The 27,678-nt window shown below is 36.3% G+C and overlaps 1 protein-coding gene across 1 annotated transcript in view; it reads left to right on the top strand.

Annotated features, from left to right (window-relative positions):
* ANKS1B (ankyrin repeat and sterile alpha motif domain containing 1B) overlaps positions 1-27,678 on the top strand; it is a 407,322-nt gene that overhangs the window by 61,813 nt on the left and 317,831 nt on the right. Inside the window, exons 5-8 of the mRNA XM_059471865.1 lie at positions 3,801-3,876; positions 5,996-6,097; positions 14,284-14,394; positions 17,478-17,653. Of these exons, the coding sequence (XP_059327848.1) occupies positions 3,801-3,876; positions 5,996-6,097; positions 14,284-14,394; positions 17,478-17,653 (465 nt within the window). The remainder of the gene's footprint in view (positions 1-3,800; positions 3,877-5,995; positions 6,098-14,283; positions 14,395-17,477; positions 17,654-27,678) is intronic.

The following is a 27,678-nucleotide window of genomic DNA, read 5'->3' as shown; positions in this document are numbered from 1 at the left end:
TTAGCTCACTTTGTTCATGAAAAATTGTCAGCAGTTTCTGTATTAAGTATCACTGGGAAAGACTTTCCAAATAGAATGGTAGTGTTTACTTTGCCAGGAAAATATGATCCAAGGCAATGAAAGATTCAGGAAGTAAAGCAGTGAAAATTGTCTATAAATATTAAGCTCACTTGCTATAGTATAGACAAAAAGAATATATTGGTGCACAAGCACACTGTTATAAGTGAAAAAGAGCTACCTAAAAGTTCTAGGACATCTTAATATATAGAAATTACTTGCAACTATATTTTTTAATCCTTGTGATTTATGTAAATGCTCTAATGCACAAGAATAAAACATTCTGAACTTACTTCTACCTTCAAGTAGTAAGCCACATGTACATCTAAAAGAGAGATGCATCTACTTAGCCAGTCTGAATTTCTCTTGGCCCTGTTCATCCTGAGTTTTAGCATTCCCTCTAAGTTAAAGCAGAATTTTGTAACTGTCTGGTAACAAGGGCATTTCTGCCTTCTGGGTAGTTTTTGGATTGAGAGATCTGATTCACTTGTTAGTTATTCACCATTACCATGAAGTCCTGCCTAGGGCTTTTAAGATTTGTGTCAGAATTCATCTCCATGACATCTTATGCAGAATTACACGGCTGCATCTTACAAGTGTGCTTTCAATCTCCATATTCTCAGATTGCTTTTAGTTCAGTTTCATGGTAGTATTTTCCCCCTTGTTCAGAAATCACCTTTGCAGTGTACAGATCCTTGCACTGTTTATGTGGTGTGCGTTTCAAATTCCTCCTTTGAAGAAATTGTTCATAATATGTACCTCATTTCCGGGACATGACATTCATTACTATTGTCTGATAGCTCAGAGTTATAAAGCACAGATTGCCGTAGAATTCAGGGCAGTGTGGAATGTCTATAAAGCATTTTAGGATCATGTTCTGATATGACAGGAAATATTATGGTAGAATAGACTAAGAAGCAAGAAAGTATATATGGAAAAAAATGGCAGTTAAGTTTGGATTCCTCTTCCAACTCTATGAATTACATGTGTAAAGGTGGGTTAAGTTCCTGTACTCCCTTTATGCTTAGCAGAACTATAGGTTCTTAGGTTGCTCCCAGCTAATTTGTTTGCCTTAAACATCTACAGGAAGTTCCTCTTTTCCTGTTAGTTTTAATTCAATTTCTTACAAGATGCTTTCATCAAGGAAAATATTGCTTACCTTTCCTCCAGTGGGGAATTTTGATGAACAGAAAGACTGCTGCCCATGCCAAATATCATATCAGGATCCTTTTCACCCTTTAACTGGGTAATCAGAGGATAAATCCGCTTCCTCATCCTCAAAGCTGTTGATTTAGTATGCCAGAATATTGGCCTTTCTCAGTCTTAGATCATGGTACAGTTGTCACTAATGTAGTCCATTTTTTCCATTAAACAAGGATCCTTATTAGTACAGAATGATATCTTTGATTTTAGTCAAGGTGCAACTGGTTTTCATCTTTGTGTTTCAATCTTTTAGAAATAAAATTTAGTGCCCTGGCTTTCTCTAACAATTGAACCTCTGTGGATTTTATTGTTTATGTGTACATCACTAATTCTTCTCCTTGACAGAATCAGAGCTTGTTTGAGGTTGGAAGGGAACTATGGAAGTCATCAGGTCCAACTCCCCCTTTGAAGCAGAATCCCATAGAATAGGTTGCCCAGGATCATGTCCAGACAAGCTTTGAACTGAATTATCTTCTAGAACTGAGACCCTACAACTTTGCTTGACAACCTGTACCAGAGCTCAGTTCCCTGCAAAGAAAAAAAAAATTCATATGTTCAAAGAGAACCTACTGTGTTTCAGTTTTCCCCCATTATTTCTTCTGTCACTGGACATGACCAAGCCTTGCTTAGACTTCTTTCCTCTTTATACTCTCCCTTCAGATATTTGTACACATTGATGAAATCCACTATAAGCCTTCATTTGTCTAGGCTCAACTGTCCCAGTTCTCTCTGTCTTTTTTCATAGAAGAGATGCTCCAGTTTCTTAACAATTTGTGTCTCTCTCTAGTAGCTCCATCTCCATCTTGTGCTGGGGAGCCCAGAACTGAACTGGTGTGGACCCCCAGTAGTGAGCAGAAGAGGAGCCACCTCCCTTGACCTGCTGTTAATGCTCCTCCTCGATGACAGAGAACTCTATTTTAATAGTACCAGATCCACCTAATAGTCATGCCAGTAAGTGACCAATCCAAAGGAAATGCAATATGACACCAAGAGGATAATAGGCTTTTTTCAGAACTGCTGATGTCAAGCCTCTTTCAGTAATCAGAACTTTAACTATCAGTGACTTTTCTGAGAACTTCTCATTCCCAGAAATGTCTGAGCTGCACATTAATCTCTGTGTGTACCTCTGTGGTTGCACTGTTGTTGCAGAGTTACCCATTTTGAAGCCAATTGCACTAACTGGAACTATCCTGAAGATATTGTTTGAGTAAAGGACTCTGAAACCATCTCTAAGTAAATCTCCATATTTAGTCTTCTTGTTCCAAATAAACCTGGGAATGTCCAACTGGATTGCTTCTGAAAATGGAAATATTAGAAGTTGTTTTGAGATATGTGTTTTGTATGTATATTCTCTTACTGACTTCCTTCTCCTCTCTTTTATACTGTTTGTGTAAATGGTGTGCAGGATGTGGATGTCATTGGGCATGCTCTACTTTTACCTCCATGTACCAAGCAGTAGTAGGACATATGTACACTTACAGTGTATTCACATCCTATCTCAGGATCTCTGTTTACTTCTAAATATCCTGTCATTGCATTGCTGTAACTCTGATGCATTCTGACACAACTAATTAATAACGAATTTCTATTTTATTTCAGAATTGGGTTTTGTATGTATGTATCTTTAAGGTCTTTCTACCATAGTAAGTATGACTGGATAAAGTACAGAAAAAACAAATTTAAGCAGCAAAATCTTTAATGTTTGTCTAAGATAAATTTCAAAATCTAATTCACCATAAAAAGAGGTAAGTCAGATACTCAGTGAGATCTAGTAGTGCTCTAGCTAATGCTATTGGATGGAAAGTGATTCTGTTCCGATTTTTCAGTAACAGCAGTATAAAATACTAAGAAAAGTAGCTTGTTAAGAGAGTGTGTTTTTCAGTACTATAAATTTTATTTGAGCAAAAGTCTGCTCACAAAGAATTTTGTGTCAAAAAAATCTGCAAAATCAAGTTCACAGACAGCTAAGTTAGAATTCAAATGACATGAGCATAGGCATCTAAAGCTGTTGGGGGTGCCTTAGGGTATCCAAGGCATCTGTATGGGGCAGATGTGAGGCAGATCAAATGTGAACATCAACTGGACCAGCAGCTGGACCCCAGGATGTCCTAGGGCATCTCTCACATATAACTGAATTGACCTTCTAGGGTGTGATCCAGTTTCACACAAAAAAATCTAATTGTAGATGTCCACATGTAAACTGTCTGACTGCTGAAGAGCTGTGTTCCACTGATGGTGCTGAGTAGAATTTCGCTGCCTGTAAGGGGAGTTTAGAAATTTTTCACAAACTCAGGCTTGTTAATAGGGAGCTGTGTTCCATTCCTACTATATTTTCTTATATCGTTATTCATTTTACAGTAGAACTGACAGCACTTTTGGTTTTGTCTTGAACAATAATGAAATCATCTTGTATTCTAGTATTTATTCTTGCCTATTCCATGGTTTTTTATGTGTAAGTAAAATAGAAGGGCAAAAATATTTTATTTATAATTTACAGAAAAATTAATTGGTATTTAAATGTCATAATATTTCTTTTCTAGACAGAAAAAGGGAGTGCCCTACATGAAGCAGCCCTATTTGGAAAGGTGGAGGTAGTACGCATTTTGCTTGAAACAGGTAAATGTGATTTACAGGAAACACTGAACAAATGCCCTTAATTTTCTTAATTTGGTATGTCCTTAAGTTTTGGTTATACAAATTACTGTTATCTTTATCAGCCTTTGCAAATCTAATCACATGTACTTCTCCTTAAAACAGTGTTCTTTTAGAATAAGAAATTGCTATACACAGAGAACAAAGGTGATGTTCAGACTCAGAAATTCCATATATGACTCAGTGTATGTCACTGTATTGTGAGAATAAATGTATTATGAGAACAAAATGGCTACATAAAATTTTGTTATTCAGTCTGAAAGGCAGCCAAGAATATTCTTTGATGTAGAGACCAGAAGATTCATGTTCACATTTATTTCCTTCAGTTAGCTATTCCTAGCATACACACCATTCTGCTTGCTTCTTCATTTCCTGGATAAACTGAGTGCCTGCAAAGAAAGGGGAAGACACTGTATCTCCAAGAATTGCATTTGTCCTGAAAGAAAAGAACAGGGATATCAAGTCCAAACATAATACTACATAATAAGTTTCAGAATTTTTGTAGGTAAATTACTTATCTAGACAACTGTCTTCTCAGGTAAATGGTAATACCAATGAGAATGAAAATTCTTAGAAAGAATTTCTTACAGATCCATGAACTTCCATTACACTGAGGGATCTCATTGGTTTTTATTATCAGTTCTTGTGGTATTACATATATATTGCAAAAGAAAGTATATCTTACTTGCAGCTCTTCATCTGAATCTCAATGAGGGTATCCCTGACCTCAAACCTGTTTTCAGAAAAAAAATGGTCCTTCTGAGTTACTTCTCTGTTTGGATGAAAAAGAAGGCGGCTGAAAGGGATCTTTACCTGCCCTCGAAAAGGCCTTTTTATTTCCTAAGAAAGGAAGGACTGGAGAACATCACACAAGCATATGAAGCCCTTTAGACCACTGAAAAAGCCCACCTTTTTCAGATTAATACATGTTGCAGCCTCTACCAGAATAAAGTTGTCAAGACAGTGGAGTAGAATCTTCACTGTGCACCTTCAACCCCAAATGCTCTGCACTTTTGCAACACTCCCCACTTCTGCCTTTTGTACCTAACAATCCCTTCTTTTCTAGTTCTGCTTAAAAAAGAGTCAGAAGGTGTTATAAGTAGCTGCTACAAAGAAAAGATGTGAGTTGGTATGTCTGGCCTCTGAAAGTCAACTGCCACTGCTAAATAGCCCAGTAATATTTTGGTTTTGTTTTCAGTGAAAAAAAATTTGTGTTTCTCACAAAGCAAATTAGGAAAATGTCCATTGGGTTAGGAAACTGCAGCCTTTTCTGGGTGCTTTCAGAATGTCCTTTTAAATCCTGCTTCCTCTGTTTTTCTCTGGTGTCCTGAGAAGAATTTCACTTTTTTTTTGCTAGGACATTTAATATTTTTACTTTTTATGAAAGCACATCTAAACTGAAAAACAACTTAAGCATTCCTACCATAAGGCAAAATTTCCAAGGAAGCTCCTACAAGGCAAAGGTAGAGTCATGCTGTACCCTGTACAACAGGTCCTGATCCAGGGCAGGCCTCAAACTTAATTCACAGTTTTAAGCCCAACCTGAGGAAATCGTGTGGCTGTTCATAGTGTCTGTATTTTACACATGGATATTTCAGTCTATTCATGGCATGAGTTTTGAAAATGTTGCCATGAAGTACAACTTTATTAACATATAGATAAAAAACTTTTTCAGTCTTGCTCCCAAAACACATACTGGTACTGTGGACCAGAAAGTTCCACCAGAAAGTTCCCAATGAATTAAAGTAGTATGGAGAGAAATGTAGGAAAAACAATCAGAGAATTTATTGATTTTACAAAGTATCCTTTTCAGCATGGTCGTTCTTTAGGAGCAATCTGTTAAAATAATCCCAAGTTTGGTTACTTTATATCCCTATGATATACAGAAACATAAAAACCATCCATGTCAGCAGGTGAATTTTAGGCTGCTCGAGCTTTAAACAAATGTATCCTCTACTTCAGCTGTAATGCAGTTGTAAAACCATTTGCTTTCAATTTGTTAGAAACTCAGTCTGATATAACGCATATATAATCCAAAGAATTTAGGGTTAAATATTCCACCACAGATCCATTTCTTTTTCAGGAATTGATACCAACATAAAGGACAGTTTGGGTAGAACAGTTTTGGATATACTTAAAGAGCATCCGTCTCAGCAGTCTCTCCAAATTGCAGCTCTACTTCAAGGTAAGGCATATTCAATTACACATTTGTTAGATACAATGCAGAAATATTATTGTGTACTGTGATTTCTAATCTTTAAATGTTTCATTACACAAAGGAGCAGCCTTTTGATTTAAAAAGACCAGTTGAACAAAAATAAGTTGTCCAATATTTGAATTTCAGAGTAAACCCTTTCTTTTTTGCAGGCCACTGACATTACCATGGTGTGTCACTTATACTTAGTCTTTTAACTTTCTTCATTACACCATAACATATTGTAATATTTCAGTAGCAGTTCCATTAAATTGTAATGATAACCTACAATTGAAATGCTTGATTTGTAGCAACTAAATGACTGAAAGATGATGGCAATTTTTCAAACCATTTCATTATATTTTTTCATTTTCCTTAAATGAAAAAAAAATAAAAACCAGGCAGTATTTCTTGTTATTGTAGGAGAAATAATAAGTTTTCTGTACACGCATTTGTTCTCATTCCCCATCGTACGTTCATGGTGTAAGATTGATGGAAGTTCATTGTTTACTTCAATCTTCTACTCTAGAAGATGGCTGTAAAGTGATGAAACATGAACTACAACATTATTCAGTGTTTAACGCCATTTCTATGGAATTCTATGGAATTTGTTCCCTGTGTTTTCAGCTTAGCCTTTCATTAAGTGCATTTGACAGAGGAGGTCCCTGCAGTGCTGCATCTTCATTTGTATTTATTATTCCCACCATTAAATAAGCCATTTTAATCAGTTCCGTGGTGGTTCTGCACCTGACAGGCTCCCTCATAACTGTATTTTCTAAGAACATCTCTTAGAGAAAATGAAGTCATGTAGCCATACTGTGCCATTTCTTTTCTGAATTACTTCCAAACTACATCAAAGAATTGACCAGGTTCCATAAAGTTTTCTAGTAAGATGATGGACTGAAGATACAAAGCTCCTATAAGTATAGTGAAAATTTTGCAGGCTCTAGGAGAGGTATTCCTGTAAGGAGCAGATTCATGTTAGAGCTGAATCAGTTAACAGATTGCCTTGAGGTCTCCCTCTCTCCCTTCTTCTATTTTCTTTTGCCTTTTCCCTCACTTTCCCCCTTCCTCCTCCTCTACTTCCACCTACACAGTTCCCTTACATATTCCCGACTTACATGAGACTTCAAAGTGACTTGATTCAGTTCACAAACTGGTAGAATACAAAATATATATTTATGATATATATAAAGTAATGAAAAATAATATCAAAAATGTAGAGCTATACCTTCTATAGTTTTAATTATCTTGCCTTCTGTGTGATTCAGGTCTCCGAGTTACCTCTGTCCCAGGTGACTGACAGTAATGTGCACTGAAAAGTGGGAAGGAAGAGATGTGTGGGGGACACAGGGCTTCCCCTGTCAACAGAAGGGAGTTTCTAATTTGAGTCAGACTTAAACTTCAGCCTTTAAGTCCTCACAGAGCTGCAGCATGAATGCAGTACCATGTAGAGGAAAAGAGGGTTAACATCATCCTGGAACTTGTTCAGTGACAGAAAAACAGTCAGTCAGAGCTCCCACTTTCTTAGACATCCAAATCAATCATCCTTCAGGTATTGATTTAAGATGCATCATAAAATCCCATCACCAACTAAACTAATTTTAATTTTACTGCTTCTTTTTTGTTCCATTTTATCCTTATTGTAAAAACCCTGCAGTCTCTAACCCCACTGATGAATATTTTTTTGCTCTGTGAGTAAAAAGCACCTTTCATGGGTTTCTCATATTGATGGATCAGTAGCTGCCCTCAGTCTTTACCACACACACAGAAAAAGAAATCTATTAATTTCAATCAATTTTTTTGCTTTGCCATGCAGTCTTTTTCAAAAGTATGCCTTGAAGTATAAAAATGACTGCTTAGTAGTTTCAGCTCTTAGTGTGATGAAACTGTCTTGTAATGAGCAGCTGTTTATTTTTGCTCTCTGCCTATAATCAGAAGTGATGTGCAAGAATGAAAAATAGTTACAAAGATGCCATTCTGACTCCTAAGACAACATGAGGAGCTCCTTCAGAACTCACATATATTCTTTTGGGGAACTTACATATATTCTTTTTCATCAGCAAAATGTTCACTGAATCCTTATCCATCAAAGTATGAGCTGAAGTTGAAAAAATCAGGATTCAGTACTAGCACTACTGATGATGCAGTTGACCTACCCTCCTCTAAAGGACAGCTGACTATAGTCTTCACTAAAATGTGAAGAATAAATAGGATAAATACCTATTGTAGCTGAAAAATCAGTGAAGCACTAGAATTTTTGGAATCCTGAATGTACTATAATTGAGTTTGACTTCAGTGCATAATGAATTCCATGCTAAGAAAGGGCAATTACTGAGAGAGATTTCATGGCTTCCAAATACATTCCTGTTAAGGCTGCTGTCTTCAAATGGTTGTCTAGAGCAGCTTACATGGCTCTTTCATGTAGACATATAGGAAATAGAAATTAAATTAATGATGTCAGACAATTACTGGCCAAATTTTTTAAGTTTCTTGCTAATGTTGTGCTTTATGCAGCCAAAGTGGGATTGATTTGTTCTTTCACCTTGTTGCAAGGATAGACTGAGATGTTATCACCAAGTATTGTCATTAATTTTTTCTGGTTCCCACTTGCACTGTTCTGAGTGTCACTTTACAGTTTATAGTATTATCATAGTGTCGTATTTGTCCCTGCCATAAAACATTAGCTTTCAAAATATAAAACCAAGGCTAAAGGATGCATATGAACAGGCTGGCAGAAGTGGGCAAGGAAATTATGTGACTGGTATTACTGGTGGGCCTGTTATGCAGAGGAATAACAGAGTTGGAAGAAATGTTTAGAAAGAAAATCAGTTGGCTTTGGGGTTATTTATAAGAAACTCCTTGAAGGAGATGAAATTTCTGTGTTTGGAAGCAGTTAATGGAGGTAGTAACGCTAAATCCCATGAGCTGATACTAGAGCCAGTAGGGCTGATAGCCATCTGTGAATAAATGCCCTCCCAGAATTTAAGAATTGTGGATAGAAATTGTTCTCCCTGTTTTAAAGAGTATTTAGACAACTACTTTTTACGGATTGTAGGTTTAAAGAAGCAAGGCCTTTTGCTTGTGAGGTTTTAGAAGTGATCCTAGCATTCTTGTGATCTTTATTTTACACCTTTTCTCCCTATCCTGAGAAAAGAGCAATGGAAGTTTCTGCAAAAGTTTTTTTATGTGTGTGTGTGTTTGCAAAGTCTGCCGCCTTTTTTGAGGTGTTGGCACATTATCTGGTAGAAGGAAAATAAATTAAAAGATCACTTTAATGAGCAGCAGGAGAAAGGCCGAGTAAGCTATAGACCTATTTTTTTTTAATGTCGTGTTAATTATAGTTTGAATTAATAGAAATGACAGTTCAAGTTTTACTTCTATGTTTTTTGTATATGTCACATCATTTTCTGTGTCTTCATCAGATCTGAGTAGCATTGAACTCAAAATGCTTATAAGGGTTTAGATTCTTCATGTAGTAAGGAATAAATAGATATGTAAGTACTATGTACTGGAAGAGCAGAGAAGTAGGATACTGTGCCAAGCAAGGCCAAGCTACTGGATGCATTTCATGGGTGCAGTGAAACAAGAGCACTCAGTGCTGAAGCAGTTAACAGTACTGGCGCTTAGGGCTTTTATAATTAGGCATTGGAGATAAAAGGGATGTTGCCAAGGCTAGTAGGCCTAAAATTAAACCAACCAGCTGTGTTTTAGTTTCAGCACATGTGAACGTGATGCAGGTGCAAGCTGCACCGTCTTTCAACTCTTTCAACTCTTTCTGCACAGCCCACTACGCTGTCTATTAGAATCTTGCTCTTTTACTATTTCTGGAAGCAGAATTCTCGTCATTATGAAACAAGATAGTAGATAAACAGATGAAAAATGGCATGAGCCCCAGTAAACGCTGCTGCACAGACAGTATGGAGGGAGATGCAGTGGAAAATGCATTCCTCTATTCTGCTGAAGCTGCTCAGGAACCTAACATTGTACCTGTTACCAAATTATTCATAAATGGAAAATACATAAGCAGCTGCAGAACTATAACTCCTTTCTATTCTTCTCTGCCTAAATAGCTTTGGTGACATTAGCACTGACTTTTTTTTTTGTTGTTTTTTTTTTTTTTTAATGTATTCTCACCCTCTCCTCTTTCTGTGGACAAGCAGATCATCCATTCTGTTGAGTGCAGGACGCCAGCCTCAGTCAAGGCTGGAAGAATGGAATAGATTTTCAATCAAGAATTTAATTAAAGCTGCATGGGATGAAAATAATTGAGGTCTCAATTCCTCTTCATTGTTTTGGTTTTGTTTTTATCTTCTGTTTTGTTTATGGGTTCATTTTGTTTTGTTTTTCTGGGGCCTTTTCAACTTCTGTAGGCCCTTGTGCAAAGGCTGTAGAGCATTGACTGCATTCATGAATTAATTTAACTTCCTTTGTTGTGACTTAAAGTTTAGCTGCAACCTTACCTATCTCACAATCGTAGGAGTACTTCAGTGCCTGTTTCTGTTATCTTCCCTGAACACATGCACAAAAACATCTATTGATTTCGGCTTTCTCTGGGATTCAGTTTACCATTTAGAGATTGTCCTCTGAAATTTAGGAGACTGAGGTGAACCAGCCTCCATCTCAGCTTGTCTGTCACCTTAGCACACCTGACGGTGGTAGTTACCAGTCAGGTTCCTGCTACTGCAGCTGCTATAAAGAGAAAAGGAATTGGGTCACAAAGCCTCGGAGGGTTCCTTCCCATGGGGGCAAGTGAACTGTTTTGGGAGGAGCTTTTTGAGAGTTTCCTGGCTGGGCCAGCACTCGATAGAGCTGTAGAATCACGTGACAGGTTCTGGAAGATCTTAGAGAGGGCAGAGGGTTTCTTTGAAGATTGCTGCCCTTCAGGAAGGTGTGAAAGAGGTGTAAGCACCCCTCTGCAGGGATATTGGCTATGGAGGCGACTGGTTTCTGTAAGTTTTATTTCTCTGATCTAGTTACTTGGAGAGTCTTCTGCTTAAAAAGGTGAGTGTTCATATTTATATTCTGGTCAAATTTGGCCTTTTTGCTTTTTTTAGAGGTTTTAAAGAGTGTTTTGGTCTTCCTAGGGAAAAATTGTTCTAGAAAGAATTCTATATGAATCTACCACATGGCATGGCTGAAGTAGGGTATATAAAAAAAAGAAACCAGCTTATACTTAATTTAAAGGAAAATAAGGATTAAAATTGGTTTTCATTTATCATTAAAATAAAAAGTTTTCCGAGGTGAATATAACCATTACTCTAACAGCCAAGGTTTGTAAACAAAGCAGAGCTCCTAACCCTACCACCTCAGTGAGAAATTAGGATCTAAGAGGAGCTGAAGTTTAAGCAAGTTGTGCTTTTATATTCCTTGGAAGTTCAGGAGCAGCTCTAGCTGAGCTGGGCCGTGCTCTCTTCATGCTTGAGAGGCAGCTGTGTTTCTCTGCTTATATGTTCAGTCTTTTCCATCTCTTTGGCTTTGGCCTAACTGGTATTACAGAAACTAAGAAAGCTGGAGTTCCAACTGTTTGAACTTCCCAGAGCTTGTTCCCTGCTTGAGTTATGTTCCCCACTCTTCTTATTTCCACTGCTGTGTGACCACTTGTATGGTATTACTTTTTGTGCACAGCACCCAATTTAGGTTGAGTGGGGCTTTGACAAAATCTGGTAACTACAGAAAGCCATCCTACTAAACTGATCAAGTTTTTTTAACTCTTGGTATCAACAGCTGCAGTAGTCCTCACTTTACACTGAGCTGTAAGGTGAAGAGGTTAAATGGTCCATTCTTCCCATAATGAATTTGACAGGTTGTGTCCTAAACAGCCTTTACTGTCCCCTATGGTAGGAATGATGAGTTTTCCTCTAAAATTGTGTAAAACCACAGATGGGGACACTGTTCTGGTCATGAAATGGTATAAGTCACTAAGCTTAGCTTTGTTCTGAATTCTCTTTTGGCTTTGAGAAAAATGATCCACCCTTATCAGTCTCTCAAGCACCCAGCAGTGAGGATTTGAAGATCGATTCCTAGCCAGCTGCAGGTGATTAGAATGCAGCTGCTGGTAAAAGTATCCGGTGCTTTTGTGTGTTTTTTCTTTGGCTCTTGATACAGATCATCTGTTCTGTGTTTCTCTCTGACAGTATTATGAGTAAGTGTACATTTACCTAGACTATAAGCCTCTTTAAACTGAGGCCCTGTCTCTATGTTGTATGTATCTGGTAGAATTTTCAATAGTATAAACCAAGTTAGGAGTAGTAGTCCCACAAAAGCCCAAAGTCTCAAGGGTTGTGCCCTAAAACACTGGTATGCAGCCAGCCTATTGTAAGCTTTTTGTGCCATAGCTTGTGACAGCCAGCTGTAAAGATTTCCTGGAAGGAACTCTGTGGTTTTTAAAGTAAGTATTTAAGACTTATGTTGAACTTGGGATTCCTCTTCAGGACTAGCCTCCAGGAGGTAATTGCATTGGTCTGGAAGCAGGGACTGACAAAGAGCAAAAATAGAGAATTACTTTAAAACCACAGACTTGTATGATTATGTGAGAACGAGGTTAGAGTTCTTTGCAATATCTCCTTTATTTCCTCTGCTAATTATAGCTGTAATAATCTAATAATTGTAACGCTCACCTGATAGAATTATGTTTCCTTTTGGACAGTTGCATAATTACCAAGCAAGCATTTTTCATTAATGAATTTTCTTTTTCTTTTGTTTTCTTTGGATATGGATTCCTTTTTATCCTATCCCCATCTTGCACATTAACTTGACAAATACTGTCTCTGACAGAGCTGGAAAACATTCCAGAGCATTTTGTCATGGTGTTAGTTTTCTCATAGTCTCCTACAGTTCGTATTTGCTTTCAGACCCACACAAACACAAAATTTTCATATGATGAAATTTATGACAGCTAATGCCAGGGACCACTGCCAGTCATTAACCTTAATATATGGCACATTCAAATCATACATTTAAAAAAAAAATACCCCAACAATCTGCAAGGCATTTTGAAACTGCTGTTCTATGCCATTTCCAATTTCAATTTCTCAGATGTCTATTTTATCACAGATTGTATTTGGGTTTTGGGATTTGTTATTTAATCATGAGTAACAGCAAGCTTAACAAGTGCATTTATAGACTGTAGAAATTAAATCAGGGAGATTTCACTTCCCAGAAACTCCTTAGTCCTTCAGTGTGATATTGATGAAAGACATTATTGTGCTTTGGTGCTCTGTGTGTTGCAACATATGCTATTATTGTTATCACAATGAAATTATTTAATTTAATAAACTCAAGAAAATGCAGATGCAGAATAAATCCCCAAATTGTGAACCAGTTACTCTGCTGGAAAAAAGAAAAGTGCCACTATTGCAGAAATTAACTTCTTATTTAGTATTGCACTGCAATTCATTAATGTTTTGGTCTTTGATTGAGGTAGCTTGTGGAGAAAAGCACATGAAAATAATGTAGCTATTTATAAGAAAAGAACAGTAATGAAATTGAAATTTAGCACATTCATTATTTCATGTTTTTCTGTTTTTATAAACATTGTTGTGAACATGGGGCAAGGGAAGTTTTAAGGAGAAAAAACAGAAGTTTCAGCACACTGCTTTTTAGACTGTGATTTTAAACTAAATTTTCAGGGGTGCCTTTTGTTTTTCCTCATGTCCTGTGTTACTGTATCTGTGCTGCAAGCAGAGTATTTGACTTTCTTATATCAATGTTTGTATGGATTTTGAACATCCTGAATATCTTGACAAAAGTATCTCCACAAACTTAGAATAAAAGTGTTTTTTTACTGTAATAATGTAAAAGAACAGTCATGTTGATGTTTCAAGGAGGCAAGAAAAACACAGGGATGGTCTCAACTGATTACCCTTACAATGAGATTTCTGTAGCTGTTTCCACAGACTGAAGCACTGGCCATTTTAGTGTTTTACAGTACTTTCAACAAATGACTGCCTGGCAGCAGTGTTTATGAATAATTATTACAGGGTTGTGATATTAATGTTTGTCAATGGCAATATTAATATTCATAATAATATTGTTATGAGTTAATAATTATTACAGGATTTTAATATGAAAATTTGAAAAGTCTTTAATGAAAAATGAAGTAGAAAATATACTTTTGATTGAAATAAACCCACTTAATTCAGACTTTTAAGTGTATTTGTATCTTTAACTTGCAGAATATATGGAAACAGGAAATGCAAGCATTTCAGAGGAATGCCCACTGGAATGTGCAGAACATCAGTCTTGCGTTTTGTCTCCAGAAGTTCCTCCATCTCCAAAGGCTAAAAGTAAATACATGTACTCTGTGAATGCAAAAGCTGCACTGAATTTCTCTTTAATATTAACATTCATACAAACTTACAAAGTAGAAAAAAATTTGAGGAAGTTATTGATATCGTCTGTTTTTTTTTCCTACCATGAATCACTTATCTTGACTTACATACACTGTAATCCATGTCATATAGAAAAGCAAGGAACTGTGTTCTCAGAAAGGGCAGGTCACTAACGGATTACAATTTACTGCATTGTTTGATCTTAAATATTTTTGCTTTATCTGACCTTATCCATTGCATAATCAAGCAAAACAAAAATACTCAATATGTTGAAATACTCTGCAGGTATTGTTTGCATTTGGGTTAAAAATTGAGTTTACTTCATCCTCCCTAATGAGTGCATCTACCAATGGTTTCACATTTGGAAGCCTCTTTCAAAGGTCACAAATGTACTGCTCTTCCTTTTGTCTTCTAACACAGCTTTCGTACACTGTAGCAGTCACTTGTGTGCATGTGCTTTCATTTTATGTTCTGATTTACCATTTCCTCACCACAGCCACTAAAACAGGGTATGTCCTGAGTGTGGTGTCTTTCATGAAAGTCATCCACCTGTAGAACCAAACCTGACTTCTATCTTCAGTAATCATCCAGAATGAATGACTGGTAGTAGTAATTGACTGCTGGCAAATAACTGAACCTGTCCTTGGTTTTGTTGTGTGAGTTATTTTGCTTAGTAGTGATTTTTTTTGTTTGTTGGCATTGTTTGTTGAGTTTTTTTGGTCTTTTTTTAACGTGTTCTTTTTTTTCTTTAACATGTTCACTGGGAGAGTTTTTATTCATGAGAGAATGAAGCTTCCTGATGCATGTCAGGTTATGATCTTCATGGTAATAGTGAACAAATGTTGTAGTTCCTGTAATATTTCCCATTGGGGTGCTTAACACATATGTGGTATGTGAAGATAAATAGCTCCTTTGAGATTAGCAGGATTGTGAAGCCAACTGTGCAATAGAAATGTCTGTTCTGAAATTAAGTAGCAAATAATTTTAAAATATGTATTACTTTTTAAAATAATAAGGTTATGATCTCACATTCCTTATTTCCTCTTACAAGGTATAAATAATGTAAAACATACTACCTGGCTTTTGCTTGTGTATTCTGTAATCTGATACTAAAGGAGAGAAATAGTACTTGACCGTGCTTCCCATCCATCTGTCGGCCATTCACTGACAATCTAATTTCAGATAATTTAAACCAACTTTGGAAGAGGGATAGCTGTATCAATTACCTTTCTGTGACTTTCATGAAAATAGGGAGCTGGATAGAGGCTAAAGGCCCTAATTAGTCCCTGCCCTGAAAGACATAGGTAAAATCTGTTTTATATGTATTCTGGCTGCAATCAGCCAGTCAGCTAGTGCACTCTCACCCAGACTCTAGTTTTGTCACACAGAACACATTCTTGCTTAGTAAGGAATACTGCAGGCTATATGTGGGAGAATGTGGGACTAGGGACATGAACATAGTTCTGTAGGAAGCAGTAGTTCTTGTTTTTTTTTTAAAAATCACTGTATCATGACTTTGGAGTAGTTTTTAATATTTAGGTATTTTAGTTCCAATTTTTAGTTATAATATTAATCTGGAATAATCCCGATTTACTAATTAAAAAGCAGAATATAAATAAACCCGATTATAATTTTTCTTAATTTACAAGTTTTGTGCAAAGCTACCATTGACTAAGAGTAGGAAGATTAAATGCTTTTAATTCACCACTTCTAGTCTTGTCTCTGAAAATTTTGGTAATAACTGGCCATGGTTATACTTTAAATATATTTTTGAGTATTTGTGTTTACTTAGCATCGCAAACAGCAACTATGAAAAAAATGAAACAGAGTTCTAGACCAAGCAGATACAGTTTTATCAGTGGATTCTGTAGTTATGTGAACGTACTTAAGTCTGGTTTATGTATGCTGAGCTTAATATGCTCACTCTGTTTTTCCTTTTCAGCATTTTATTTCCAAAGATGGAGTAACATGGAAGCATCTGTATTTTATCAAGTCTAGGCACTGCAGTTTTCACCTTATGACTGTTGTAAACCTAGTTTAAAAGAGGGGTTTCTTACTTGCTCCTGGAAACTCTTGGTCTTTTTCATTTTTCATTGCTATTACTAAAGGTAGCTGTGTAACACACACAGAGTACATAATCAGAACCCAATATGGTTGATCATAATGAGTAGCTTTTCAGTCTGTGGAGGCCTTGCTGCTACCAGTAGATTATTTGCAGAATGGTTAGCACTCAGTGTGTTTCTAGTACTTATTACAACTGCTATTTCCAATAGTGGTCCTCAGTATAGACACAGAAAGCCTATTGTCTTACTGTTCTGGCAGATTTCTTTAGTTAAGAAATCTGAAAAATTAAAAAGCCTATTGTCTTACTGTTCTGGCAGATTTCTTTAGTTAAGAAATCTGAAAAATTAAGGAGAAAACTTGAAACACAGTGCAGAACGCACTAAGTGTGGGTTTCTGATAGACTGCTGTAGGAAGGCATGTTTTAAGCACGTAGGGTTTGCCCAGTATATTCTTCCACCACTCCATTTAATCCTGGGAGAGTGAGCAAGAATTATTCATAAAGCATAGCTGCTTTGATGGGGGAGATATGCATTCTTAGTCACTTACAGTTTACAGAGCTTATGTAGTGTATTAATTAATTACAGCAGCAAACATGAATCCGATGCAGAGTATGGGGTATTGATTTTGTATGTTTGTAGAAACTTTCCTTCCCTGGATTAATTTTACATTCTTGGATAGTTGCTATTTCTATAAATTTTCAGGATTAGAAAACATAGAAAGGGTAAGTATATATTCATCCTAATTAAATGCAAGGTACAGGGCCATGCAGAAGTATGTAGATTGCCTCAAGCAAATTCCTAGCCTGGAACAAGATGCCATTATTTTTGAGCAGGGAATGGTGCATGAAGATATTGTTTAGAAGATAAGGTATGGAAAATAATAGATGATAAAGTTTAAAGAATGTGCATTTCCTTTTTAGGCATAAATTACCCCGGTATTCTAATTACTGACTAATGGTGTGTCTGTTTTTAAAGGTGAAGCTGTGACTGGAGAATTATCAAAGCTCTTAGATGAAATCAAATTGTGCCAAGAAAAGGAATACTCTTTTGAAGATCTGTCTCATACACTATCAGACCATTATCTGGAAAATTTTAGTAAAGTATCAGAGGAAGATCTTATGACCAGTGGAAGCCAAACCAAGCTTAATGTAGTAAGTAAGATGGGATACAAGGACAATGTATTCAGTTACATCTGATTTATTTATAGCACATTCAAGAAAGAAATAATAAAAGAGTGAGAATAGTGCAAGGTAACATTATAATAAAAAAAATAACATGTGCTTCTTACAGATTCAGAATTTAATGTTCCCTTCCTTTCTCAAAGGTATTGCTTAGCACACCTCAGAATGGCTTTTCATGTCACCACTAATTCAGGTTACTTGTTTTGAGCATGGTGAGTGCAAGGAAGGTGTTTTTTTTGTGAAATCAGTGGAGATCAGTATGTTTAATACTGAATGCTAAATGTTAACAGAATCTGATCAGATATGCCACCAAAAGAACCAGCTAAACATCCTCAGTTATTTTTCTTCTATATTTTATTACTATATAGCTTTCATGGTGGCCTAATGGTATTGAAGATTGAATCTCTAATACAGATAATTGTGGTTGTGATACTTCAGTGATTTCCAACTACAGTTGAAGATAACTTCATTGCTACTAATATTATGAATAAAGTAGTCTAGGATTCATTTTTTCTTTACTGTAACAAGGCTTTTTTTTTTTAAATTCTCTTCCTCATTAGGTTTCCTGGTTTTAGCTGGTTTAGACTGAAACTTAAATTGTGACACTAAATAAATGTGATTGCTCAGGGAATAAAGCAGAGAACAAAGGAAAACTGCTAAGTTCTAAATTTCAGTTAACATTTTTCATAAGTTAAGAAAAATTATGCTCTCTTGTGTGAGGAAAACCATGGCAAGTTAAAGACTTTCATGTTTTGGAGGATTTATTATGACATATGTAGACAAAATGAGATTTCCGAAGATGCGTAGCTACCCTGAAATGCAGTAGATACTTTTGAAAAGCCCTTCTAGATGTTTGAATGTTTAGATACATAACTCATATTGAACTGAATTTGAACAAGATACTAATCCCATTTAATCATTTTTAGACGCTTGTCTAGTGTCTCTCTGAATTTAGGTGCTAACTGCTATTTAAATCTTCTCAGCTGCTGTTTTGCAGAAAATGTATTCTATATAAATCTGTCTGCTCAGGCCTAAATGAAGTACAATATGAATAGAAAGTATTCAGACACTAAATCTGTGATTTCTGTGACAGGGAAATATAAAGGTAAATTAGGCAATATATTTTCTAGATATTTCATATATTTTGAATTGAACTAGATGTGGAAACAAATCTTTGAAATTGGAGACTGTTTGAAGCATTTTATGGTGCTTTCCTGCTGGGGCATCCAGCTTTTCTTTTAGAGAAAACTGTAGTCAAGATGATGGCTGTGCACTCCCAACATGAAGTTAGCATGGAGGGCAGAATATGTTTCCCCCTGCAGTAAACCCAGCTATACAGATCCGTATGGAGAGGACTCTTTGCTGTGATATGAGATTTTCCTGTTTGTTCTAAAGCAGCCATTTCATTTTTAATGTATTTTATGGTTATTCAGTCTGTTCAGATGCTACCTGGCTACCTTGCATTAAAAAAATGGAAGTTGCTTCCATTTTTGATACACCTTTTAGTTTTGGGCAGGTATTGCCTTCCCTTTGTGTTTAGGCTCCCTGGGTGATATGAAAATCAACATGCTCTGTAAGGGGCCATGAAAGAGTAATTGGGAAGAAGCACTAAAGTGAAGAGATATGCGTAGCTCTGAAAATGATTGCAAAGGTGAATGCTGCCAAACTGCTCTGGGGGCAGGACCAGCAAGTGCAGTCAAGGAAGATGTGTGACAGTACAGTGATGATTGAAGAAACTTAAATGAATATTTATATAAGAACATGAAGATGCAGAGAGAAAGAAGCGAAGATGTATATAGATGTGGAGAGTCAGAAATAGATTGCTTGGGTATGTATTAAAGAGAGATTCTTGCAGCTTTTTCTGACTTAAAGTTTTCTCCTCCATGGGAAGCTTCTGTAAGAATCTCAATAGGTTAAGGGGGTTCTTATATTTTGTCTGCATTTATTCACCTCATATTTGCCTCTACTGCACATACCAAGACCCTTTGAAAGTATGGGCAGCACAGGACACCCTATGGAGTCTGTCTGGAGCACAGACTCTTTCTGCCTGCTGGACTGAATGTTGCCTTTCTCAGTTACCAGCTCCAACAGAGGGCTGGAGCCACACCTGGTGTGCTTCCACTAAGGAGCAGTTACTTCAGGTTCGTATCAGTTCATATGCAGGTTCATATCAGCAGATTTTTCCTAACTTTCATTGCTGGCTGTGCTGGCATCAGCTCTGAAGAGGTGTAGAAGTTAGCTCCCCATTGATAATGTGTTAGGTGGTGCCATTTCCTGAAACTTATGTCGATTCCAGAGACGATGACTGTTGAAGGCTTTTCAACTTCATGTAGTTCAGCAATCTGAAAAGTTTCCAAATCCTATGTCATGCCACTTTGTGACCCTGAGGGAGATTCTGCAAAGGCACTGGCTGCTTGGAGACATCAGAATTTTTTGCATCATGCTATTGTTTAGAGAAGTAGGGGGCCAAGACTGGGGAATTTGATTTGAATAGTAACTTGTGGATCATAAACTTAGGAAGCTGGAGCAAGGAGCATCAGGAGCCACCTCCTGAGGCTAGCATAGGCTTGGGAAAGAGAAGAAATCAGAAGGCAAAGTGTATTTCAAAGCATTTTTTTAAACAATTGGCTCTTTTCAGGAGGGCCAAAACTGCTGAGACTAAATGAGGTTATGGTTGATTTGGGACTGTAGAAAGGAGTGTCTGTCTATCCAGAATGCACAGGCTGGAATTCTATCCTGAATTTTAACTGCCAACCTCTAGTGTTTGAAACAGTGGGGCTCACAGTTTTTGTTAATGTAAGGGTAGTGTGAATGCCTGCTTTTTAATACAATAACTTGACAGTAAAGGCTTCATCTGGAAAAGTGGTGCTCAATTCTGACCATGGCATAGGGGTGAGTTTCCATTGGTTGTATAGTCTCCCAGATAAAGTACAGACATCAGGCTATGATCCCTTCTAGTATTGTTTCTGCATTGTACAGCCACTGGAAAAATACCAGTGCAATCTGGAGAGCAGGACTTTGGATGCCTTGTTCATAGGAACATTCTCTTCCTTTTCTGGTCTTGGGCATCTTGCATGCTCAATGATAGAGCACTTGGAGAATTCTATACTTTCTTTGAAAGAAGTGGGTTGGAAGACTTTTAGGTTAAGGACAGAATGGAATCCATTCCTCCATTTGCTGTGTTATTAGACAGGTAGTCATCCAACAACATAACAAGTTGTTTTGGAATGTTTGTAATAAGGAACTACTTCTTTTCATCTAATTTTGCATTGAAAACAGTACATGTTTGTATTATATGTTTCTGTTGGCCAGGTGTGTGATTTGTGACAGGGCATTAAAACCCCAGAGATTTATGTGCTTACAGTATTTTCAAGTCAAATCGGAAGCAGAGTTTGCACAGGTCTGAGGTTCAGTGAAAAAAAAAAAACAAAATGAAAAAAGGAACTCTTTGGTTTGGTCCTCAGAGTTCCAAATTACTAATAAGCTTTGACTCTTAAATTTCCTTGGGACATGGAGGAGCTGACTAGGAAAATTGGTGGTGAGGTGGAAGGCATGACATCTGGGAGAGGGAGAGTACAATAGAGCAGTAAGTAGAAGTAAGGACAGTAGCAGTACACCCATAGTGTAGACATGAATAGGAACAGATCTGGAGATGAGTGAAAATGTCCCCAAAGGATGCTTCCCTTCCAAAAGTTGAAAGGGGAACTGTGACAGAAGAACAGATTGTCTTAGCTGCCTGAATTGGAGGGAGTGGTTAATGAAGAGGGAGGAAAAGACTGAATGCTAACAGCAGAAAGTCAGATGAGAGTAAGTTAATGTTATCTTTTAATTTGAAGAGTACTCTGTTAAGGATAAACTAAAGGAAGTCAAGGCTGCACTGGAAATGTCATAATTTAAATGTTTTCTTTTGCCACTCCAGCTGTGTTTGGTGTGCTGTTGTGCAGATATTAATGCCATGTTTCCTAGTCTGCCTTTACCAGTCACTAAAACATAGCATGCAACGAGCCCCTATTCATTGTCTCCACAAAATTAAAGACCAGATTGAACACAGTTTTGCAATTCTACTTCAGGGAGAGCTCCAAAAGGTGTTCCTACAGCTATGCATCATTTTAGTTGCAATTTCTAGTATTTCTTAATTACTTGTATGCTGGGTGATTGTCACTGCATAGATTTTTACTTTCAGTTCCTGTCTTTGTTTTTCCCATTTTGGCCATTGTGACTTGAATATGCTTTTTAGTTGACCTATGTATGCTAAGACATGGAAAGCCCTGACTGGTGCTGCACAGGCAAGCTTGGGAAGCTTTATACTTGTGTTTTGCTCAGTGCTGACATATTACATTGTTCCCTAGATAAAAATCTTTCAAAAAAACTAGGATTTGATTGTTCCATGAGTCAGAAAAGCAACTGTGCTTCAAAGCATATTTCAGAAAACATGAGGTGGAAAAAAAAATATACAAAAGTCCTTGATTTATATCACAGTTCATTTGGAAAGGTGTTTCCTTTTCAAGATGAATTAAGTGTGATTGCAGTTTCAGGTTTGTTTTTTTTTAAAGTATAATTTAAAAAATATTTATTTTCCAATAGATGGCAGTCTGGTTCAGTAATTTCAAGAACAAAAGCAACCATCTTATATAAGAGTTTTCCAACATTTCTCGTTGCTGTGTTAAAATTGTGCATTTTAACACAGTTGATAGTCCAAAATGCTTCAAAATTAACACCTTAAATTCCTCTAGGAGAAAAATGTATGGAACATCATGACATACATTTAAGCTACAAAATAAAACATCAGGACTAAATTTAGAAGTGTATCATGGCAAAGAGGTTATACACCAAGTGTGCATTCAAACGATCTGTGTGAATTGAACAGCAAGCAAGACAATTTAAATAGTTATAATGTACAAAGCAGGGATCCTGAAAAATTAAATGTGTCAGGGAAATGAACAGAAGATTGTCAAAGTGTGTATTGTGAGAATCCTGAGCACCCACAAGAAAATTGCTTTAGATTCCTCTGTGGCATTCTAAGATCATTGCCAGTTTCCTGTCAGGTGTGAGATTCCTGTGTATGTATTCATGTCAGGACTAAGAATTCTAATTAAACCCAGAAATGCACCAGCTGTATTGCAATGTATTTGCACATTGTGTTCTTTAAAAAAATAATATCGGAAAATAAAAATATGGGCTTTTTCTACATGTAAGAAATTCCTATGGATTTCAAAGAATATTTGACTTTTTACTTGCTTTGGACAACCTGTGACTGCAAAAAAAAAGTAGAGATTAAGAACTTCTCCACTTGCCTGTGTGTGTAAATAGATATTTGCTAGATGTACGTGTTGGGTACAGTAAATCTCAGACTTTCTTTAGTAAACTTGATGTTTTATTTGAAAAATGTTTTCCTAAAATTCTCTCTTAAAAAAGCTTCATCTTACTCTGTATTCAAAAGTTTATTTCCATCTTTATTTTTAAAGTGTGGTTTTCTTTTCATGTAGAAACCATAAGTATTCCATATTTTCTGAGAACTCCTGATATTGTTTTGAACTAGTACTAATTTTAAAATGTGCCACTTCAATAGAACTGAGGCTCCACATTGAAATATAGTCTTCAGAACAGTCCCTTTAATCTTTTGTAGTAGGTGGTTGCAATGTTTGCTTTTACATTTATGCTGTTGTGTTCAGAAGCATGACAAAAAAAATGTGTTACTGATTTTCAAGTGCAAATGCAATGTCTTACTGTCTTTGGATTTGTGACATGAGTTTAGATTAAAGAAAAATTCTTGAGAGTTTTCTGTGTTCTTAAAAGCGGAGTGTGTTAAAAGATTTTGCTTAATTACATGGTATAAATACTGAGAAACTTAAGATGCCCCCAATTTATTTTTTATAAACTGAAGATAGTAAAACCGTGTAGTAACTGCACTACAGAGGGACTTCACAGAAGTGGCAGCAGCATATCTGTTTAAATTTAATGTGGTTATATAATAGATAATAAAGGCTGGCAGCAGTAATTTAAATTTAAACATGAGGAAAGGTTCTGTGTAGTCTCAGGGAAAAGATTTGGATTTCATCACAGGCATATAAATGTCAGTTTCTGTCATCCAGAATGGGAAGTTGATACTTGTGCATGTTGAGAGAGTGGAAAAAAATATATGTAAAAATATAATAAGATTGCTGAAGAGTGACGGTACATAGTCAAAGACACAATTTTTACTCTTATGTCAGAATAGCAAGAATATGAGGCTATATAACAGCAATAAAACTATAATCGTGTCTGGTTTATATCTAAGGAGAGATTCAAAATCATAGAATTATGTGGTTTTGAGAGAAGTTGAGTAAGAGATTATATTAGAGTGGGTAAAATTTATGCATGGTTTTTCAGAAGTCAGTTATTCTGATTAATTTTTTTCTCTAAAGAGCAATTATTTTTTAGAAAAAGTACAGGATTTTTTTATTGTTTCACAAAGTAATTGCTAGAGCTTGTTGAATATTGTAGTAAACTGTTTAGTAGCATTATTCAAGAATACTGTTTTGGTTTTTACTTTTAATCTAACATTTAAATAATGGCTGGATTGAAATATAATAGCTAAGAGTGACCAAACATGCTCGAGTAAAATAATTGCTGTCTTGAGCTTTTAAAAACACCACACACTTGCATGCATTATTGAGAGAGGAATACAGAATTTCAGAGAAAAATGGTGATGAGCAAGCCAGAAGTATGTGCAATGGCTTACTAATGAGGATACAGTAAAAACACCTTCCAGAACAATTTTGGTTGCTTATTCATTAGGGAATAGTAAGATAATCAGGCCTGATTGTATGGGGCTTCAAGGACAGAAACAGATAAATTTAAATAATTTAATATAGTAACACTTGGTGAATTTGATAATAAAACTTCAATGCATTTTGCAGGTATTTATGATGTATTGAGAGACAGTGTTTGGAAGACTGTTGCTTTACTGAATTCCTTTTTTATGATAGTGTTAGATAATTTTAGTATTGCCGAATTATGACACTGCAAGAATTTTGTATTAAGTTGCTCTTTTACCCAGTTCAGTAATGAATCCTATTTTGCAAGCATATACTGACTCTTATTTCTATGAGAAGTGAAAATATGATGACCATCTCTCCTAGGATATGTAAACATAACTTTTTGAGATTCCCTTGTTGAAGAGGTCTACCCACACTCTGAAGATAAGATTATATAACTTTAAAAATTTATTTTAAAAGCTACCACCTCACTAAAAACCATCTGCTACTCCCAATTTCTAGTGCACACAGTAGTATTTCCCACTGAGAACTGTTGCTGCTGCTCCTTTTTTTCATTAGATATTTATAATGGGACATCCAGTACCAAACATCCACTTGGTCAGTGTGGAATTATATACTTTCCATAAATTGCTTTAAAAAGGATTTCTAATTCTGTTTAAACATGAGCTAGTGATTACAAAGAAACAGAAGGAAACCCACTGGCTACAAAATTTTTCCTCCTCTTTTAGGCTACCTACCTAGTGAAGGGGAGTTCAGACTTTCTAAAAGTATCCTTTCCTAAGGTGTGTTCTGTAGCTATTAAAAAAGATTATGTTCTGTATCTGTAGGTTAGGCTATGCTTCAGCACAGTGTTGTGAAAATTTATGTTGGAGGGGTCCTAATAGGAGCTATGTGGAGCTCTGCACAGAATAATTTGCCTGGTATCATGCTTCACAGCTGACTAAATTAGCCTGCAGCTCCCTGCTGCTGTGATTTCGGGTAGAAAGATTGCTAGCCAATCCTCCCGTGAGCTGCACAGACCTACCCTGTGAGAAAGCCATTGCTTGTTTAGGAATATAAAATCTCAAAACATGACAACACTTAGTATGATTTAAACTACATGGAGTTAAGTATAACTAGGGGAATGTGCTGGCCAAACCACCAATTCATTTAATCTGCATTGAAAAGTACCTGCTCTTTTTTCCACTAGAATGATTTTCTAGAATATTTAAGCAGTCTGTGCAATTATGTGTGTGTGGCAAATTCCTTGACTATCAGGTACTAGCAGGAAAATAGCTTACAGACAAATGCATCTCTCTGAATGCTGTTGTGTGTTTAGCTTGCAGTGGTGAAGCCTAAAGGTATCTAATCCTTTTGCTCCAGTCTGTCACATTGTTTACCACCATGTAAAACCCTGTATTGCTTTTTTGCAGAACGTGTGCTCTAGACAGAGGCATTTTCTCTTATTGGCTGAGTTTATGCTTCCATTTATTCTTATATGGTAAAATCTAATACAGTAGAAAAGAACAAATGCTTTGTGCACACCCTTCATAATTTGTAATATTTCCGGCTTGTTCTTTCTTAAAGCTTTCCTTTTCCTGACTAAGTAATCTTACAATTTTCTTATTTTGTATGTAAGTCTTTCCATGCTGCCAAGCACTTTGACTTGCCCTACTGTGGACCCTTTCATCTCAGCTGAATCTTTTACATAAGGACCTTGGATATGGGTTTAGAATTTTTTCCATATAAAGTAATTATAATACAAGCTTTTCAGATCAAAGAGCTTGTTTGTCTTTGTGGTTATAAAGCTGTGTGTAAATTTGGGGTGCTGTGGCAATGATTAGCAAAATTTTGTCTACTCAAGAATTCTGTTTGATATCTAGGTTTTATTAACTTGACTACAGTAGATTTTTTTTTTACAAGAACAATTTCAGTTCAATACTGAGCACATATGTAGAGTCATGTCTGTTTCATTATACTTAGATGAACACCAAGGATATCTACTAATCTCAGTAGGATTAGCCAACATCTGAGGGCTCTGTCAGAACTGATCCTGAAATCATCTCCCCAATATGAAATATATTTGCTTGCATTAAATATCTTTTTTTTTTAATATTACTCAGTGCTTTAGAGAACCTTCTTTCTCATCTGTGTTTCATGATTTTTTTTAACATGCTTGAGCTGCCTGTGCCATTGTGCCACTGTTGCCAATGCTGCACAGCAGAACCCCTTCTCTTTCATTTCTTGTGCTACCCTCAGGATCTGTCATCGTGGGAGTATTCAGTAGTGTACAACATGATGCCCATACTTAAGCTGCAGTCTCCAGATTCATTTGGGACCTTCCCAGAGAGTTTGGAAGGAGAACAGAATGAGAAGATAATACCATGACATTTCCACCCAGGCAGGTGACTTTTTTAATGTTAGCATCAACTCTTCGTGATATTATTATAAAACCAAATTGTCAGGAACACTAAGTTATTGGCAACCGGAGTTGCTTCCCTCAAGAACTGACATTCATTAGAAGTTTGTCAAAAAAAATCTGTCATGGACTCCTGCTCTCCATTTCCCTTGGGTTTCTCCTGTCCTCAGACTGTTCTCCAGTGTTCCAGTCAGAATCACAATTTCAGATTCTCCTTCACAAGAGAACAAAAAGTTCTTTTCATCTTCCTTGGTCTTCTCAAAATACAGGTTCTGCCTATGTGATTTAGAGCATCACAGGTAGGAACACTGATACTCCAAAGGTGTATTGGTTTATCACATTTGAGCAATAGAGTATGGAGCGATGTATGAGGTCTAGAAGGAATTTGAAAGACTTTGCTGACATTTAGGTAAAATCAGATTTTAATTTCTGAAACATATTTTTTGCTCTCTGGAAAAACTGCTTTTGGTAGAATATAAGAAGAATGAGCTTAGATGTGTAGATTTGTTTTTCACAGTCATATATATATATATTTACATCAGGGAAAAGATAACTGAGTTAATAAGGAAAGAAGAACCTATCCTGCAATCTAAACAAAAAATACATTGTTCTAGAACATTTTAACTTTTGATGTTTCTACATTTTAAGAGATAGAAATTTCTGTAATAATTTAGAACTCTTATCAGCAGGTACCAGGTTGTCAGCAGGTACCAATGCAGGTTTGATTGTTCTTTAAAATGCATAAGGGTCTCAGAATGAGTGTTATACCTACACATCAAGTAACAAAGAGTAGAGGGGAAAAAAAGAAATATTTTTGTATATAACTCAAGTCAACACTG

Source organism: Ammospiza nelsoni, chromosome 5 (assembly GCF_027579445.1).
Source record: "Ammospiza nelsoni isolate bAmmNel1 chromosome 5, bAmmNel1.pri, whole genome shotgun sequence".
NCBI classification, from domain to species: domain Eukaryota; kingdom Metazoa; phylum Chordata; class Aves; order Passeriformes; family Passerellidae; genus Ammospiza; species Ammospiza nelsoni.
The sequence above is the reverse complement of the archived record's forward strand: the minus strand, read 5'-3'. Positions and strand labels throughout refer to the sequence as shown.